Source organism: Hesperophylax consimilis, chromosome 28 (assembly GCF_061612785.1).
Source record: "Hesperophylax consimilis isolate HC1 chromosome 28, BYU_Hcon_1.0, whole genome shotgun sequence".
In the NCBI taxonomy this organism is placed as follows: domain Eukaryota; kingdom Metazoa; phylum Arthropoda; class Insecta; order Trichoptera; family Limnephilidae; genus Hesperophylax; species Hesperophylax consimilis.
The window spans coordinates 23560378-23578485 of NC_142863.1; the positions used below are offsets into that span (position 1 = coordinate 23560378).

The window sequence follows — 18108 nt, forward strand, 5'->3', positions numbered from 1 at the left end:
TTTTCACCTCCAACGTAAACTTACCTGATTTTGTCATTTTAGATGGGCATCTATTTTTAAATTATTTTTGCATACTTCGCAGACCCTTTTTACACTTTTAAATTATTTTCATCGAGGTTTACTCAAAATTATGAATATATGTGTATTGAAACTTTGCTGACGATTCGAAGATCAAATGTTGAACTTTCACATTACAGAAGACAATCAAATACGTTTTTAGAAAATGGTTTAGATTAATTAATTCAGTAATTTTTAGATTCCATAGATAACGCTCAGTTGTTTGTCTTTAGTAAAAAAGCAAAGAAAAACGGGTAAAAAAATATATTCAGGAAGACGAAAATGCGCAGTAAATAAAATTGTAAATTTGGTTAGATTACTTTTATTAGTGAATAAATTCTTATACATTATTTGATTTAGAGAAAATTACACTTATTATTTTTTATAAAAGCGTTGAAACAAATTATTTAAAACATTTGAAAAAAAAAGAAGAGAAAACACATTTTGTTCATTCATAAAAGGGGTTTTAAATGCTGACTTTTATCAACTAAGTTTTATATAATATTATTAAATATAGACTAATTTACCATTGGTGTACAAAGAAATACTGAGAGATGTTTATTTTAACGCTGGAACTGTTTATTACCTATAATTAATTTATTTAACAATGTACCTCGCTATAAAAGCCAGTTAGGTCTAAAATTAAATGATAGATGCCTTATTAGTAAAAAGTAGCTTAAAAATGTTTATTCTTTAAGACTGTTTTTTTTTCTTTGCATATTTAACTTACGTTTGATGAGTTAGTTACAGGAGACAATTTAAAACTTTTAATGACGATGTTTAATTAATTTTCGACAATAATTTGAATTTGTAATGTAATTTAAGACCAAGTCATTTTATCAGGCATTGTTTTTGAAAATGTTTGGTATTTTAGATCAAAAAAGCAAGTTTACATTATATTTTTAGAGTCACTACACTTATGTCTAAACATTTTCACTGTCCGATCGAAGCTCTGAAATGATTTGTACATTTCGTTCCACTTTAAACTAAGTCATATTTTTATAAACAATTTAATTTGTCCATTGGTAAAAGATTGGTAGTTTCAACACTTCATACAACCTCTGCGATCAAAACTTTCAGAAAAAACTACAGTTTAATTATATGTTGCAATATTAAGACAAATTTCTATAATTCAAAGTTTAAAATTCGTCGAGGTTGCACGGCATTTCTTACTAAAAACAGTTTTTTTTTATAGACATCAATGGTTTACAAGATAAACATTCTAAGACAATCTAATTTGGAGTCACACATTTTATAAAAACCTCAAAGTTATTATTTATTTTAAAGAAAACATGTAATGGTTTAATTATGAACTACGCTCAGGGAAGCTTATGTAATCCACAATATTGACTCAAGATTTCATTATTATTAACAAATACGAATGTTATTTAAAAGATAACATCTAAAAATAAAAAAAAACCTTCTTTCAAGATTTTTTTTAGATTTTAAATTATTAAAACCATCATTAGTTTTTTTTCCATTTGAACATTAATTCTATTTGATGCAATGTTTATAGTTTAAATTCCGTTTAGGATTACAAAGTGCTGCTTATATGAAATAACGTTTTTTTAAACACAGATTGCACTTTTTTTTATTTTTAATCATCTTTGGTGTTTTGTCGTGTTTTACTATGTATGTACTTCAATAATTTTAATTAAAAACTTTTGCCAAATTGGCAACATTCATATTATTATAAAGAGAACATTATTTCTAACACATAGAAACATTTAAAAGTGAAAATTTTATTTAATACTTAGAATTAAAAAGCTCTAAGATAGAATTTTTTTTAAACGTCAGATGAAAATAGTTGTTATGTATTATTAAAAAGTTGAGAACTATAAAAGGAGACATTGTTATAGAATACGATAGATCAACCTCCGAGGCAATGAGAATTACCCTATTATAACCAGCGGCTTATCAATGACAAACTCTAGGGCAGGGGCAGTTCACACATGAACATTATTACAGCACACAATAAAAAGAAATGAGTTATTTTAAATGCTATTCAAAGGGCTTATCCTATGCATTCTATACCAATGAATAAAATATAAAGTAGTCTAACACTGATCAAGACATGACTACTCTAGGGAACTTGAATAAAAGCGCCACAATGTTAAGTAGATTTTCTTATACAAGGGTTATTACTTGTGGCCATTCCAGTCCCTAGAGCGTGTATGTTCATTGGTGGAGTTACCCCTTAGTGTGGATAAAGAAATGGTGGTAGTAAATTGATTACCACGCCACGGGCACGGCAAAAATACTCACCCGATCAAGGTGTTGTCCAGGCGCAAAACTTACTTGTACCACTTGTCACGCGAGTCCTTTAGTCAGAGGGTTGGATGCCTAAACGTCTGCCTGTCGAAGGAAACTAGAATTATAACAAACCAATGGCAATAATTGTTAGTGTTGTTCTTCTCGCACTTCTTCTTACTTACTACTACACTTAGTGGATTATCTCTAGTATTATAAATAATAGGTAGACGAATAGCAATAATAGTGTCGCCTAATCGCTGGAGCCAGTGAGACTATGGCATCCACAATTGGGGTACGTTGTGAGGCTGAAGGTAGTGGGGAGGGAAGTACCTGGCTATTCAGATTTGGTCACCAAACACGGCCAAAGCCATTTCAAGCAATGATTCAATCTTGAATGGTGGTCTTACTCCAGGGCGACAATGAGAATATCTTCCACTCTAGAAGGTGCTGCAAGTATACTATGTATTATTTTAAATGAATAAATAAATTGTGAATTAACACAAATTCAACACATAGAATTTTCTTGCGCATGCCGAGATTTGAACCACTAACCTCCAGCTTGCTAGTCGAGAGCCTTACCCCTTGACCACGGATGCCGTTAAAGTTAATCTAGTTACTGTTTACTGATGCACTAATTGTACAAGTTACTTGAAGGAAGGTTGCTGGTAAAAAGACACAATAAGAAAGCAGACATATCCATATATACCTCGGCATAATCATGCCATCTCTTTCATACATAAGCACAAGATTCCCAACTGCCAGTGGAACTAGGCATCCCCAATTGGGGCCAAATATGGTCACCCGACATTACATGCCTCATCTTCAGAAAGGGAAACCAAAGGCACTGGTGCACAGTCAGGAAACATGTCAACCGCGTGCCCAATATTTGTACACACTGTTACTATGACTTGTTCTTGAGTGTGGAATGATTTATCAGCCTCTGTGTTTCCTCCCTCCTACAGCAATTTTAGTTAGCAGTAGTATGAGTACTTACTCGGCTATTTATTGGGGCGCGAATACGGGCTGGAGCGGTAGCGCACGTCACGCGACACGGAGGGCGGGCGGCGCAAGGACTCGCCGCGCGAAGCCGATAGCCCCTTGTAGGAGCGATGGTGAGACGAAGAGGTGCTGCCTGGTAGAGGAAACAAACAAACTGTCAAATTAAATGGTAACATAGAACCAGGATTAAACAAGAGGTCGCCTTTTCAATTTTTAAGCCTACGGGTCCTAGCACAGCCATATATTATCAATGATTTTATTAATAATTTTAGGTTATAGTAGCAATATCATAACTCTCTTGTTCCAAGTTGAAAATCTGTCGACGTTTATTAAAAAGCATCCAATAAATTTGATTTTAAAATTTTTATGTTTAAAAACTTTATCTACTAGCGAGCAGGCTCGATAGCCTAACCATATTTTGGTCGGTTTCGATGTCATGTAAATGCGCTTGCGGTCAACGATAATATTGATAAAAACCTTAACCCTTCAAGCCTCGGAAGGACATTAATAGCCACAAATATATTCCATTAGAGCCCGCTTAGGAACAGATCTGACCCAGGGCTTTTTCTATAATGCGGAGCTATTTGATCTGTTCCCCTTTATAAAGATAAATAATTATTCTGTTCAGTTTGTCTCAAATATTTATTGTATAAACGGTGTCTAAAAGTACAGCTGGATGTTAAACAAAATGTCAATAATAATTATTATTCATACCATCAGTATTATAAGTATAAAAAGAGAAGTGACAGTTTATTATTACTTCCCGAAACAAAGGAATATGCTTTCTGCACAAATGCTTTCTAAATATCGAATTCTCTCAAAATTATGGATATTTTGAGTCAAAATGTTTCAGTAAGGGTTAAGTAGAATGTTGGGTCGGTAAGGGTATGGAATCGACGTAAACTGAAGACCCTTTGCAGAAAAGTAAAATTCGCTTTGCAAAGCAGCAACTGTGGGACTTTTCTGTGCAGAGTCTTCGGTTTCTGTAGATGACTTATCCTTACCCACCCAATGTTACAACAACTTCAAAAATAAGAAATGTGCAGCACATTTGAAATACCTCTGAAGCGTTGCAAAAATCCATGAGAAATTCAATTGTCGTTCGGACTACTTTTAAAAATATTTAAAATCCTGAAGAGTTGAAAAATTTAAGGCGTTAGTGCTAGATCTCCTGACGTATATGCATAATAAATAAAAAGATTGATAAAAGATGTATGTAGGTCTTGACACAACAATATGCATCTATCTCCCTCTAACATGATTCTGGATTTCCCCACCCAACCTGTTACCCAATTAGATGTCCCTATCTGACAGTGTGGAGTACCTACAACAGTGAAATTTAAAATAATTTATTTATACATAGTCATTCTGTTAAGAAAACTGGTACAGTGAACATGTTCTCTCAGTGTGTATAATATAATATCGATTCGCAATAAGACGTGTTTAAGAAGACCGGGGGTAAGTCAGAATCCCTTCCCAATTCTAACTAACTGTTAACCAGCTATCACAAGTAGTTGTCAATTTGAAAAGTTAAAATTATTGATTACAAACTGATTCACATACAATATTGCGACCACAGCAGGTATCTTTGCAAGTAATTGAAACATACCTCCATATTCATGCTCTGGGGGCGGGTGGGCATGGTGCCTGGACGGAGGCTGGTAGTGATAGGAGTCCTGCGGAGCCATGCCCTGAGGCGGGGCGTGCTGCGGGGCCCCTTCGCCGCGGTGGCGGTGGTGGGGCGGCGGGTAGTGGTGCGGCTGGTACTCGCCGGGGTGGATGTGCGGGGGTGGGGGTGCCTCCTCGTAGTAGTAAGGATCCTCGTCTCGGCCGCCGGGGGAGCCCTCGTAGCCTTCTTCATAGCTGGGGACAAACCAAAGAGATAATGCACAACTTTCCTTTAACAAGTAGTTTGAAAGAAATCTTTAGTGGGAATCTGTGTTTCGGATATAACACCAAAAACATACTAACTTACCTCTTCAAAGACAATGTCCAAACTGCTCATGATACTAGAACCAAAGGGCATAATTTCTCACTTACCTTTTGTTAAAACAACTTTTGGCCAAAGTAATTTTAGATAATTTGCAACAAAACTATACAATACATTGAATTTTCAACGGTATGATGCTAATTGTATTTTATTTTAAACTTAATATTGTGTTATTAATTTTGTTACAAACTTCTTACATTATAAAAGGCGCCTGCTCCATCACTAATATAATAAATAAATAAAAGCTCAACGAAAAAAAACAATAACAATGAAAAATCATTGAGCCATTAGAAATTTATAAAAATTTTAGTAGATCAATTAGTTGATGAGTATATAAAGCCTGGAAGTAGACCATCTACTTCCACTCCATCAGAGACCAGGCTCAATGGAAAATTCCAAGTCTGGTCTGCTCGAAAAGGGCAGCAAGAGGTGGCCGACGGGAAACTAGTGAATACTGTGACACAGTTCCTAACAAGCCACGTATGCATTTGGGCAACTGTTTACTAAAATACCACACATTAAAAATTACAAAGATAAGAATATGCCAATTTTTCTTTTATTAACATTCTTACATGATAATAAATATATATTTCGTAACACATTTCGGCTGGGTATTTTTTGCGCTGGCGCTATGCTGAGTCCGGGCGAAAATAAAGGTCCAGTGCGAATTACTTTAATTTGTTTTAAATCGCTATATCTTCGAAAATAATTAAAATATTTTAATAAAAATTTCTACATAGCAACTGAGCATACCCAAGCTATAAAAGTACTAAACGAAAATCGATTATTATTTGAAATGCTCAATTAACCTTGTAATATGTTCATTACAGTCTGCCTATCGGTATTTGCTCGTACCTGCTTTCTTTAAATACGCCTAAAACTTTTGGACGCGAGGCCTACTGCTCACAGAACTACTAGTTTGATGGATACAGTACAATAAAAAAGATAACAGAATAATATATACTGGCATTTTGTTAATTAAATTACTATACGACAGATTGCAGTACAAGATATCTTAACATTTGAATACGATGAGGGGTTATTTTTATTTCAAATTTCTTTCAAGCTTTTCGGTAGACAGTCACAAAAAAAAACAATATATACGATCTGACAATTAAAAGTGGACGCTACAATTGTTTAAATGGCAATACCAAGATGCTAATAGAAAAATTTGAAGCACACTATGAAGAAATAATTGAGCACTTAGAACTGATAGCACCCGAAGAATGGGGTGAGTTTAGTATAGGGTCGTTCTTGAACGAGCCGCACAACTGAACAACTCTTTTTGATGAACTGTATTCTTACGACTCCCGGTAAACGGTACCGCGTCTCAATATTCAGTTACTTTTTTTTTATCAGGAGACACTATAAAGTATTAATTGTTATTACATACTCAGACAAGTGAACGGCGACTTGAATAAATATACCTACACCCACTAACTACCTGCATCTTATTTTTCTCGTGGTACGAAGACGAAGGCGTACGACAAAGAGTCGTATAATCATTCATACGCTGGGAGCTGTATCGGGCGAGTCGTATCAGACGAGCATAGTATTCTTCCGTTCAATTGAGTCAACTCTTTGAGCCGTACTGAAAATGCGGTTCTAAATTAGATAAGCAGGTAACTACCACCTGTAGCCGCTCTTGATTTTTGGATTTCATTTCAACGAGTGCTGAAAAACCAAATGTAAAGATACGACGATCCAAACAACAACAGAGATTTAATTGCTGTTGTAGCCAATCGAGGATATTGACTCCAAAGTGCTATCCAAAATGCTGACAACTCTTATCTCAGAAAATGAGGCTGTGTGCGAGGTCGTTTTTAGATCTATTAAAATTTCCTCCTCTGTCAATGTCAGGTGTGTACCTTGGAATCTGGCTTAAAGTGGATTAATGACCCACTGCTACATTTGATAATCAAGTGATGGAAAATGATGCGGAAAGCAGTTCTAATGTCCCTTTTCCTGCAATTGCAATGATATTTTTAAATTAGGTTTAAAATGATAAACTTTTAAAAAGGATCACTTACTCATACTCAGTACGCTGCGTTACTGTATACCAGCATATCACTGTATCCCTATGTCGCATCGACCACTATGTACGAATGCGACTAATATTTATTTGAATGTGTAGACAGGAATTATTTAAAGTGCAGTTATAAAACAGTTTTGGGGCTGGTTTCTTCACAGCACACCTGAGACTTCTTGCGACCCACAGTTTGGCAAACACTGGAATAGAGTGTAGAAGTATGTTTGTTTGTTACCCGTAAGTTTCCTCCATAGCGACCCTAGCCTTGTCCAGGATGCTCATGATCTTGGTCTTGGCGGGCATGACACGTGGGGAAGGTTGCGGATTACGCACGCTGCTCACTCCGCGCACGCCGCCACCCCCGCGATGCGTCACGTGTGCAGGAGGCCTGCAAACAAACACGCATCGCGTTAGTTCCACATTACACTCGCAGTCAGAATTCTAACGGAAGTCACAATTCAACTAATGGCATTTAAAAAAACGCAAAAGGCAGCTGGAAAAAAAGGATTTGGGTTAATGAAATTCTAATAAAATCATACAAATTGGAGTCTGCAGGGCTAAGATTGCCCCGATGCAATCTCTCTCAATAGCCAACCTCCGATAGGAGAGAGCTTTAGCAGAAGAAAACCACTAAAGATGGTCATATAAATTTGCATTACGGCTGTTGTTTCCAATCCTACTGATCAACTAACTGAGGAGCCGAAATTTCGGCTCAACACTCCTCAACTGCACAACTCCGCTCTTCCCAACGCAACTCTCCGATCAAGCTGGAAGAACCAAACAACTGGACTAACTTCTGGCTCAGTAAAAGGATTTTGCGTAAAAAGTGTGAAAAATTACAGATTAGCACTATCAAATGTCATTCTGTTCAGGTGCTATTTTTCATATTGCGTATTACCAATTTTACTACCATTTTTAGTATGAAATTAATATGGACAGCGAAGATGAAGATATTAATCATATTAATATACCGTAATGGACAATAATATAGAGTTACACAGGTGGTGACAACCAAATATTGAATGATTTCAACAGTTTTCGAATGTCGAAAATGTCGGATGATGTTGTAAACATCACAATATTCATTTTCTCATTCTGCGTGAAGTTCTCGATACAATTTGGTTTGTATTTTGTCCTTCTTGCTTTGTTTCATGTTAACATATGAAGGAGAAATGTCAAATTAATATATTAAAAAATTAAATTAGTGTATTAATAATAAGCACAATATTAACACGTCGATATTAAATTAGCGTTGAAAGTTTTTACTTTGACATCATTTTATTGTTTATGAAAGTGGGCGGGGCCACTCAAGATTATCAATGATAAAGATGTTTGGAAACAGACGAATCGAGCGTTACTGAACAAACCGCTTGGCTCAGATTGATCAATCGAAAAGTTGGGAACAACGGCCGTTAGTTTCCATTCATGACACAAGAAAAACTCACTTTCATTTACTATCTATGGAACCTTTTCTGTTTCTCATTCGCAGGATGGCTTTACGAGGTTTAACAACTTGAGCGATAGCTATCCAAATTTTGCAATCAGCTAATTAATATGTTTAGCCACTAGCTTGTTAACACGTTCCTCTCATGGAATATTCCAGATAATCTTCTGTACTGCGAAGACTGCATGTAGACGCCATTTTAAATTGTTTTCTAAATATTGAACATATGTTAATAATAATAATAAAAATGGCATTTGGTGTGTGACTACAGACATGAGTAATATTCAATATTCCCACAAGTAAGTATAAATCTGGTAACTAACATATAATTCACAAGTTTATAAATTTTCCTAGTTTATTTTTAAATTTTTATCAAAATAAAATCATGGGATAAACGCAGGGCCGGCTCAGAGACAAATGGCGCCTTGGCAAGTTCGCGCCAGGAGCGGACTGCTCCTATTGCGCCTGAGCAGAACCGGACCTAGATTCAAACCACAGTAAGCAGTTCATATATTTCCGGATTACATGCGGAGGTATTTTAGAAGTTGCGGTTGAAACCCAAACTGAACGTTCGGAAATCTTTATTTAAATACGCTATCGCTCGAGTGGTTAACTAGTAATAATAATAAAAGCGCTGGGGTTTGCCTTTCAATTTACCAAGTCTTTAATAGAACGGTGTATACTTACAGTGAGTGAGGTGCATTATAGCGGGTCTGCGGGGCGTTGAATCGCGGGGGCATGGGGGGCTTGGGGGGCGCCGGAGGGGGCAGCGCGGGGTCCAGCATCATACGCAGCTGTTCTTGACGAATTATGTCATTGCTGTCCGGTATCAGATACTTGCGCACCTAGTTAGAAGAAGAACACATTCACGTTCAGCGTTATTATCCTAATAGGGAGAAACATTGAGGACACTGCAATACTTTTAATTACTTTTATGGCAGCACCAAGGGTGTTACTTTTAATAGTATTGTGGGGCTCCAGCCCAGAGGTGGCTCCCAATACTTGAGCCAGTCTGATATACTCGTACTTACTCCAAGCATTTCAAACTACTGTCATATTTAATATTTTAAATGATTCATTTTTTTAAATTTGAGAATTCTTTTTTTACTATGAAAAAAAAAAAAGATTTTTAGGCAAGGTAGTTGGTTGATTTACCTCAGCCAGGGCAAAGGCGATGCGGGCGTGGGCTTCAGCCGGGGGCCCCAGGGCACTGATCTCCACGTGCAGGTCATCCGAGAGATGGGCATACTTGGGGTCCAGGGCCTGCCGCAGTTCCTCTTCCTTCTGCCTGGAGAAATAAACAATATGTTCATTACATTACATTGAAAGTAGTTAGTTTCATTGATATGTTTGATTCAAGGCCAATAGTAAAGTCAGATAGAGACAAACAAGCCAGCGAAATCAAGAGAAGATTAGAATGGGCCGTTTAGTTTCAGAAAACTTAGCCATGTCCTGAAAACAGGAATATCACAAGTTTATTTGTGTTGTTCACAATTAATTCACTCAAATTAACATATTATATTTAAAGCATGTTCCAGCGTGAAAGATACTCATAGTATCGTCCCGGTGAAAGACCGCCATTCAGAATTGTAACGTTGTTTAAATAGCTTTAGCCGTGTTTGGTGACCAGACCTGAATAGCCAGGTACTTCCCCACCTTCCTCTTCCTATTCCCACTACCTTCAGCCTCACAACATACCCCAATTAGGGATGCCATGGTCTCACTAGCTCCAGACACTTTGTAAAAAAAGTCATGTATTTGCGGCATGTTCCTGAGTATATTTTTCAGTGCCGCGCTGGTGAAAGACCAACATTCAGAAGTGAAACGTTGCTTGAAATGGCTTTAGCCGTGTTTGGTGGACATATCTGAATAACCAGGTACTTCCACACCTTCCTCTTTCCTCCCCGCTACCTTCAGCCTCACAATATACCCCCATTGAGTTGGGACTCCTGTGTGGTATTCACATAAAAATAAAAAAACCACCATCGCAAAGATTTAACATGTTGTTTGTCTTACCTATCCTTCATGGACCCTCTGCCCAGCACTGCCATTTTGCACATTGTCTCTTCTTGCAGGCGCTTCATGGAGTTACCCTTGGGACCCAACAGCTTGCCAACAAAGTTGAACTGCAACAAACAACAATAATTAATTTATGTCCCTGACGAACTTGTGACTCTGTGATGTAAAACAAAATAAAAAAATTATAATATCACATCAAAGTATTTGCTTCGTAAAATGAAAATATGCACAAGCGGGAAACCCTAGAATCTACAGCACTTTTGGAGTCAATTTTGTGGTATAACTTGAAATTAACCTTTCCCTTACTGTGCTAAAAAAATCCACGCGTTCCGGTGCTGTGTAGTCAAAATAAGCGAAATATCAAAATAAGCGAAATATCAAAATAAGCGATTTAATATAGGAAAAATATGCATATTAATAGCTAATCGCTTATGTGAAAAGTGATAAAAATTGTAATTTAATTGCTGAAAACATGAAAAAACCATCGGCAGATGCTAAACAAACGTGCGAGGAGTCCTTATCTAACGATGGCCCGCGACCGACTGGCTGCAGGTGCTGGATTGATGGGCCATGGGCGCTGGACTCACACACACAGCTATGCGGTCGTAGGTATCGATGGTCTAAAAACAACTGCGGACGTGTGGATTTCTCATGTTCCCGCGTAGCGAACTAAAGCGGGACATCAATAGCGTGTCATTTCCTCGCACACTCTTCGCGTAGCAGTGTCACACGGTTGATAGTATTGGTGTATTTGTTCCCGATTTTTAGCAAAACACTCTGATTTTAATTGAATTTGAAAACAATGTAAAATATAATTTTTTAATTCGGTGCATAAATGTATAACAGAGGAATACGTAAAATCTGAACCCAGAATTTATTAAAGATATATCTAAATAGAGTTATTAAAGTTATTAGAAGCAATGTGTAGTAAATACACACCAAAGATAAGGAAAGGTTAAAATGAAGTTTTGCTACCCTATCACTATGACATTTTTCGACCAATTGAGTATGGAATTTCTGGGAGCATCTTACCATCCTTATCCTAAATTCCTATTTCCTTTACCAATTAGTTTTGAAACACAATAAAACTCTAAGCTACTTTAGTGTGAGAATTTTTTTTTGGCTTATTTAAATTAACTTCATATTTACATTCAATCTTTGTATTGTATAAGCCGTTTGTTTCTTACAAATAAATAAATGAACTATTTGACAACATCTGCGTACTTACACTAAACTTATCAACAATAATAATAATATATTATGGTGTGTTAAATCTATTGGCACAACCGGTAGTTTTTATCAACTAAAAGTAAACAGTGTTGTGCACATTTATAAACATAACGCAAATGATGGGCTTTTCAACTTCTAAGACAGGCAGACGAAATTGAGCATTTTTTTATATTAATAATTTTTCTGGTACATTCATTGGTTTAATTTTACAATAAAGGAAACACTTTTTAAAAGAATAATACATTTAGCAGATTAACCAAAAAATCCCACATAGGCAACGCCAGTTGGTCTTGCACTATTTTACTTGGCCATGCCGCGTCTTCCTCGTGCGTCCAATAATAAATTATTATTCCGGTTTCTTATATCTCGGTAATCCAAAATACATAAAGTGAGAACATGATTTATGTATCAATATGCGCCGGCAATAAGGCAGGTAATAAATTATAAATCGTTTACTTGTTCCTTTAACGGTTTAATTTTATATGAATTTTATTACATCCTTATTGTGTTCATATTTTATACACCCAAACATTAAAATACCTTTAGGGCAATTCGTACACGGAGATCCTTATAAGTGACTTGAGTTGTGTGCGCGTAGCTTGTGAGTATCCGACGTACTATTTTACTGGTGTTCGTACACGATACTAAGCGACGACTATGGGTTTGATGTAGCGTGCTACTCAAATTGCATTCGCATCTACTGCTCGTTTCACAGAAAAGACGCCTGAACATGATTTGAATGTTAAATTTGTTCTGGAGGTGGGAAAATATCTATAATTTACCGGAAAACATTGGAAAGGTTTTAGCGGAGAAAGCGTGAATTACAGTTGGAAAGAAAAAATCAATTTGACAATATTCTCATGTAGTTTTCGTTGTATGGATGAACCCAAAATCTTCTTTTAGATTGTTTTTTTATGCTTTTAAATATAAAGAAGAACAATATCTTCATCGCTAGTCACTTGACATTGTATTTATTCTACGGCTGCACTTGAACAAATTATCAAAATTCGGGTAGCGCCGTGTACGGAAATCAGCTTAAAAGAGTAGCATGTCGGTAGAATACTTGTGGTTGCGTGCCAGAAGTAGGTTGCAAATATCTCTTTGTACAAAGGGCCTTACTGTGAAAATTAAATTATAATAATACATTTTATGATTCAACATGGCAAGCGAATTAATAATTGTAACTAGCTGAAGTCCCCCGCGATGCCCAGTCTTTACAGAGTTTTTCAATATCAGATGTAGAAAGTAATTTTCCTCTTATTTCGAACGTCAGGTGTGGGGCCGTTCAAGTATTACGTAAGCAGATTTATTACAATTATTTACCCCCTCTTCCCCCTTGTCACCCAAAGTAAGCAAAGCTCTTACCCCCCCCTCCCATGCTTACGTAAAAATAGGTACCTATATGCATTTTTCTGTTAATGTATTCTGTTTTTTAAGCGAGTACCTAAACATATTAATTATTTGTGGGAATCCCCGGATATGTATTCGGTTTTCAAACATAGACAATGTGTGGGTTGCCAATGTGTAAAAAAAAAATAACTACTGCTGAGTGCTGACGTAATCACTATCTCGACCCCCTCACCCCCCATGTCATCAAAAATAAGCAAAGCAAAGACCCCCCTGCCCCCCTTTAGTGCTTACATAATACTTGAACGGCCCCTGTGCAAAATTTCATCAAGTACCAAAATTCTGCTTTGGGGTGGAAAAAGGAGTGGTTTTTCGAAATCTCATGTAGACAACAATTTTCCTTCTTTTCGAAGGTCAAGAGTGCAAAATTTCATAAATCTCACAGTAAAATTGTAGATTTTTTTTTAAAAACAAAGCCACACAGGGACACTTCTTTATACAGCACTAGTGGACCCCACAATACTTCACTATTGCTAATTTTCCTTGCCTGAAAAAGCACTCCACACAGCATCCACAAAGATGACTAGGTACTGAGGAAAATAATTTTCCTCGGGGCCTCCTGTGTGGGGTTAATGAAAAAAATAAAATTATGTGTCCCTGTTGTAATTTTATTTTACTTCTGGTAAGATTGATCAAAGATTGCAATTCGTTCTTGAACAGTCATTTTACTTGTGTGTGTTAGAATCGGAAAGATTTCTTCAAATCTGGAAAGAAATATATAAATTATGACAACACGTTGATTCCTCAACCTGTCTCGTAACTTTACCGGTGCTGAACAGTCCTGTCTGTTAAAGGAAGAATAGGGATATCTTGCGAGGAGTAACATAATATGTGCTTACCTTGGGGTGTTCCCGCACAGGCACCAGGACCTTGACGGAAACCTTGATGGGCTTCTCCCTGTAGATGTCCACATAGCGGAACTCCTTCGTCGGGACGCGGCCTAGGGATTGAACCCTGGACACCTCTGCAAAGGACAAAACACACTGTTATACCACACCGAATTTTGGGAATAATTTAAAGGGACTGGGCTACCTATAAGGAATAAGATGAAACATGGGAGATTTTATTTTGCAAAAACAGTTAAAACCATGTATGATCTTGTGAGAAATGTGGAGATCCGCAAAGAGTGCAAGGCTGATGTAAGCGTAATGAGTAAGATCAAGAAAGGGACGCTTAGATGGTTTGGGCATGTAGAGCGAATGAGCGAAGAAAGGAGTGTAAGGAGAATATAAGATGCAAATGTGAATGGTAGCAGACGTCGGGGACGCCCGAGGAAGACATGGCACGACCAAGTGAATAAGATACTTGAGTCGGGCCATGTCAAGAGTCAGAATAATAGAAGAGTATGTATGAGACGATTTATGAATGCGAATGAGGCAAGGAGTGTGTGCCAAGACCGAGTTGTTTAGCGGTCCGTCTTCTGCCTACCCCTGCAGAGAAACGTCGCGATGGTTAGTTAGTATACAAACCACGACACATGGGAAAAAGGGTTACATGTAGGTACACACAGTTAAAAATTACTTCATGCTCGAATTTGTTGCAGGACATATGTAAGATATCCACATTTCCTGCGAGGCATTTAATTAACCTAGAGTCTTCCCAGGGGCATCACCATCGGTAAGTTAGTTCTGTACCTGGGAAGAATGGAATTATCCAGGACATAGAATCCTAAATTAGCCACAGTGTCTTGTATTCATAATATAACGTTCAGAAGCTCATAAGCCATCAGCAGTAATGCGACATCCCTCCTAGAACTAAGGCTGCAGATGCCCAACATTCCTGAGATAGATGCTGTAGAAACCATGGGTAAAAACCAAACTATCTCATGTATTTGAAAAAATTCCTTCGTATTATTCAACTATTAGTACATAGACGGTGCCCTCTGGCCCCCATACTTGAGATCCACTCTTGAGAATGCTACGCACTAAGCGAAAGTAGCCCTATAACTGCAAGGTTGGTCAACTTCTTTGAATTGTGTATGACAAAACCCAACCCAGCCCAAGATGCATCAGGCACCATGGACCTATGTCGTGAGTGCTTACCAGAGCCATGAACAACAGAAATAAAAGTATTTTTACGATAATTATTGTTAGTGTAGGTTTGGCCATTCGTACACGGATATATTGACAAGCGACTCGGAGTTTTGCGGGCATAGATATGTGCCGCTTGTGAGTCCGCCGTACTATTTTGCTAGTGTTAGTACACAATGCTTCAACTACAAGTTTGATAGAAATGACGTCCGAACATGATTTGAATGTTAAGTTTGTTTTGAAGGTAGGAAAATATCTGTTTACATAATTGCAATTTACAGGAATATGTCAGAAAGGATTTAGCGGAGAAGGCGCGGATTGAGGTTGGAAAGAAAAGTCAATTTGACATTATTCTCATGTAGTTCCTTGGCGGCAGCGAAAGTCCTCCAATTAAAATTTATTTTATTGTATAGTGAATCCAAAATCTTCTTTTAGATCGTTTTTATGCTTGTAAATATAAAGTATAACTATATTATTGTTTTCGTCGCTATTAATTTAATTAAAAATTATCAAGTTTAATATAATTCGAGTAGCGTCGTCTACGGAAATCAGCTTTGAAGAGTAGCATATCAGTAGGCTACTTGTTAGTTGTGTCACAGTCATCTAGCTTGCAAATATCTTTTTGTGAGAAGGGCCAAAAGCTAAGAAAGCATTTTATCAGAATATTTATTGTCTCGGAATGGAGCAAGGATATTCTTTATAAATAGATTTAAAAGACAGAAAAGATTTAGATCATTACATTATTTCAACATGGGAGTCAAACCACCAAAGTTAAATGTGTGGATTGCGGCTTTTTATGTTTAGCAGGTGTTAGTTAAGACTTGTTTCAAGGCAACAGTTGGCACTGCTATTTCACACATTTCAGAGTGTGTAAATAGAATTTCAAGCCAAAAACCAAGATCAAACAGAAAATTGAAATTCTAATAATAGAAAATGAAATCTCTAGTGCTGCGCGCTAGCACTTATTGAAATAATGTTTTTGTAAATATTGAAGCTAATATGGAAGAACAATTGATTACTAACAAATATGTGACAAATTTATTATAAAAATGCAAATTATAAACACGCAGTATGAATGATAATCATTATTATTAGCGGGCGGGAAGTGAAATAATGAAAATAGCTTTGATAAGAGAAGCTTTGAAGCAAAAATTTGATATTTTAAGTTACAGCGAACGCAGTGCTGAGGATGGTGGTTAGATATTAGGCCTTAAAAAGTAATATCCAAAACAATTATTCTATTACATCTTTCGTCAGTTCGCCTTCGTTCCGCCAGCAGGCGTCGTTAAATATGATGCATGGGAATTCACGATACCTTCGCGCGTTTGGGTCGAAATGACAACATGATAACGCTGATAAATCTATGAAGATGAGGTTTACGGCCACTTACCTTGGTCTATAAGTTTGATGGAGATCGGGAATTTCTGCTGGTCTATCTTAAGCTTCTCTCCCAACAGCTCGCGCATGTATTCGCCGGCTTTGTCGGCGACCACATTAATATCGTCGCCATCTTGCTCGAGGTCTTCATGTTCGACTTTATGGACATGTTCTAGGGGAGCGTTTCTTTTGAAATCGCTGCCGGCGTACCCGTTCTTGTCGTACTTTTCAGCCATCATGAGACCGCTTGAGATCACTCGCTTATGTTTGTCACAGAATTTAGAGAAAATTCAATTACAATCGAGCGACGAGCCGGCTTCTCGACCAAACGCCAAAAAATTACAAATGCGTAGGCGGCTCGGTTGGTGAACCTGTATTTTCTGGAATAGACAATAATATTGTTGAAAGGAGAGCATAGACACCGGAATACATTACAAAATAATGTAGGAACCTAAGCGGAAAACAAGAACGTAGCTAGTACCTACTCCATTAGTGATCCACTATGACGATAATGTTAAATACACTTTGAATTACCAATTTATAACTGTTTTCATTATTATTGCTAAAACACATATCAACAATAATACACCTATATTATATTTGAAAATTAATGGAAACCATTAAAAAATTATAGACAACTAACATTTAACAATTTTACACTAAACACAAAAAATGATGAAAAAAAAAAAATCACAAATAAAATTAGGAAATAGATTGAACAACCAAAAAGGATCTATTACAATATATATTTTTCTTAAATTATAAAATTTTATCTTCACAGTACACATATAATACACAACCGGACAAATTTCTTTTTTTTAATTTCCGACTTTATGTCCGGGTTAAATCTTCCCCGTAGGAAAAACTAAACCCTTCCATACACTTTTCCACAAATGATCATCTAGTCAATCAACATTATGCAAATGCATTATATAAGCAAAATAAATACAAAACAATACAAAAACAACATGTCAACTCACCAGAAATCAAATGGGAAAATAATTCACCGACTCCAAATATTTTCATATCAGAGGGTTCGGCTCGGTAGAACTCCTAACAGGGCCTATAAATCCTACTGATCCCTCAGCATAAATATTTTAAAAATTCTTCGTTATCCTACATGTATTTAAAATGACTGATTTTTGCATTTTTATATATAATTTTTTTGATAGATCTAATATGCCTAAATATTTAATGAGAGAGCTAGGTATAATGCCAGTAGACGAAATAACAAATGGTAATATTTTTATAGTCTGAGAATGCCAAATTCTTT

At 36.6% G+C, this 18108-nt stretch overlaps 1 protein-coding gene across 3 annotated transcripts; it reads right to left on the reverse strand.

The window, feature by feature from the left end:
- Positions 1 to 458: 458 nt before the first annotated feature.
- Positions 459 to 17201, reverse strand: LOC149410398 (uncharacterized). 3 transcript variants are annotated; one of them, XM_089648798.1, is made up of 9 exons: positions 16849 to 17201; positions 14268 to 14392; positions 10789 to 10898; positions 9928 to 10060; positions 9460 to 9617; positions 7564 to 7716; positions 4919 to 5172; positions 3305 to 3463; positions 459 to 2425 (listed from the first exon to the last, which is right to left on the reverse strand). In XM_089648798.1, the coding sequence occupies exons 1-8, from the start codon at positions 17072 to 17074 to the stop codon at positions 3309 to 3311; spliced, it is 1314 nt and encodes a 437-aa protein (XP_089504924.1). In that variant the 5' UTR covers positions 17075 to 17201; the 3' UTR covers positions 459 to 2425; positions 3305 to 3308. The 3 variants fall into 3 exon arrangements, with proteins under 3 accessions (XP_089504924.1, XP_089504923.1, XP_089504926.1); XM_089648797.1 differs by having other exon boundaries at positions 460 to 2412; XM_089648800.1 differs by having other exon boundaries at positions 461 to 2412; positions 3305 to 3442.
- Between the last annotated feature and the right edge of the window lie 907 nt (positions 17202 to 18108).

What these genes read in the sequence shown, in the direction of transcription:
- LOC149410398 (XM_089648798.1), bottom strand. Translation starts at nt 17,074, where the DNA reads ATGATGGCTGAAAAGTACGACAAGAACGGGTACGCCGGCAGCGATTTC. An exon ending in CATCAAACTTATAGACCAAG is followed by an intron (nt 14,393 to 16,848) that starts GTAAGTGGCCGT and finishes TGTCCTTTGCAG; the next exon opens with AGGTGTCCAGGGTTCAATCC. An exon ending in CTGTGCGGGAACACCCCAAG is followed by an intron (nt 10,899 to 14,267) that starts GTAAGCACATAT and finishes TGTTTGTTGCAG; the next exon opens with TTCAACTTTGTTGGCAAGCT.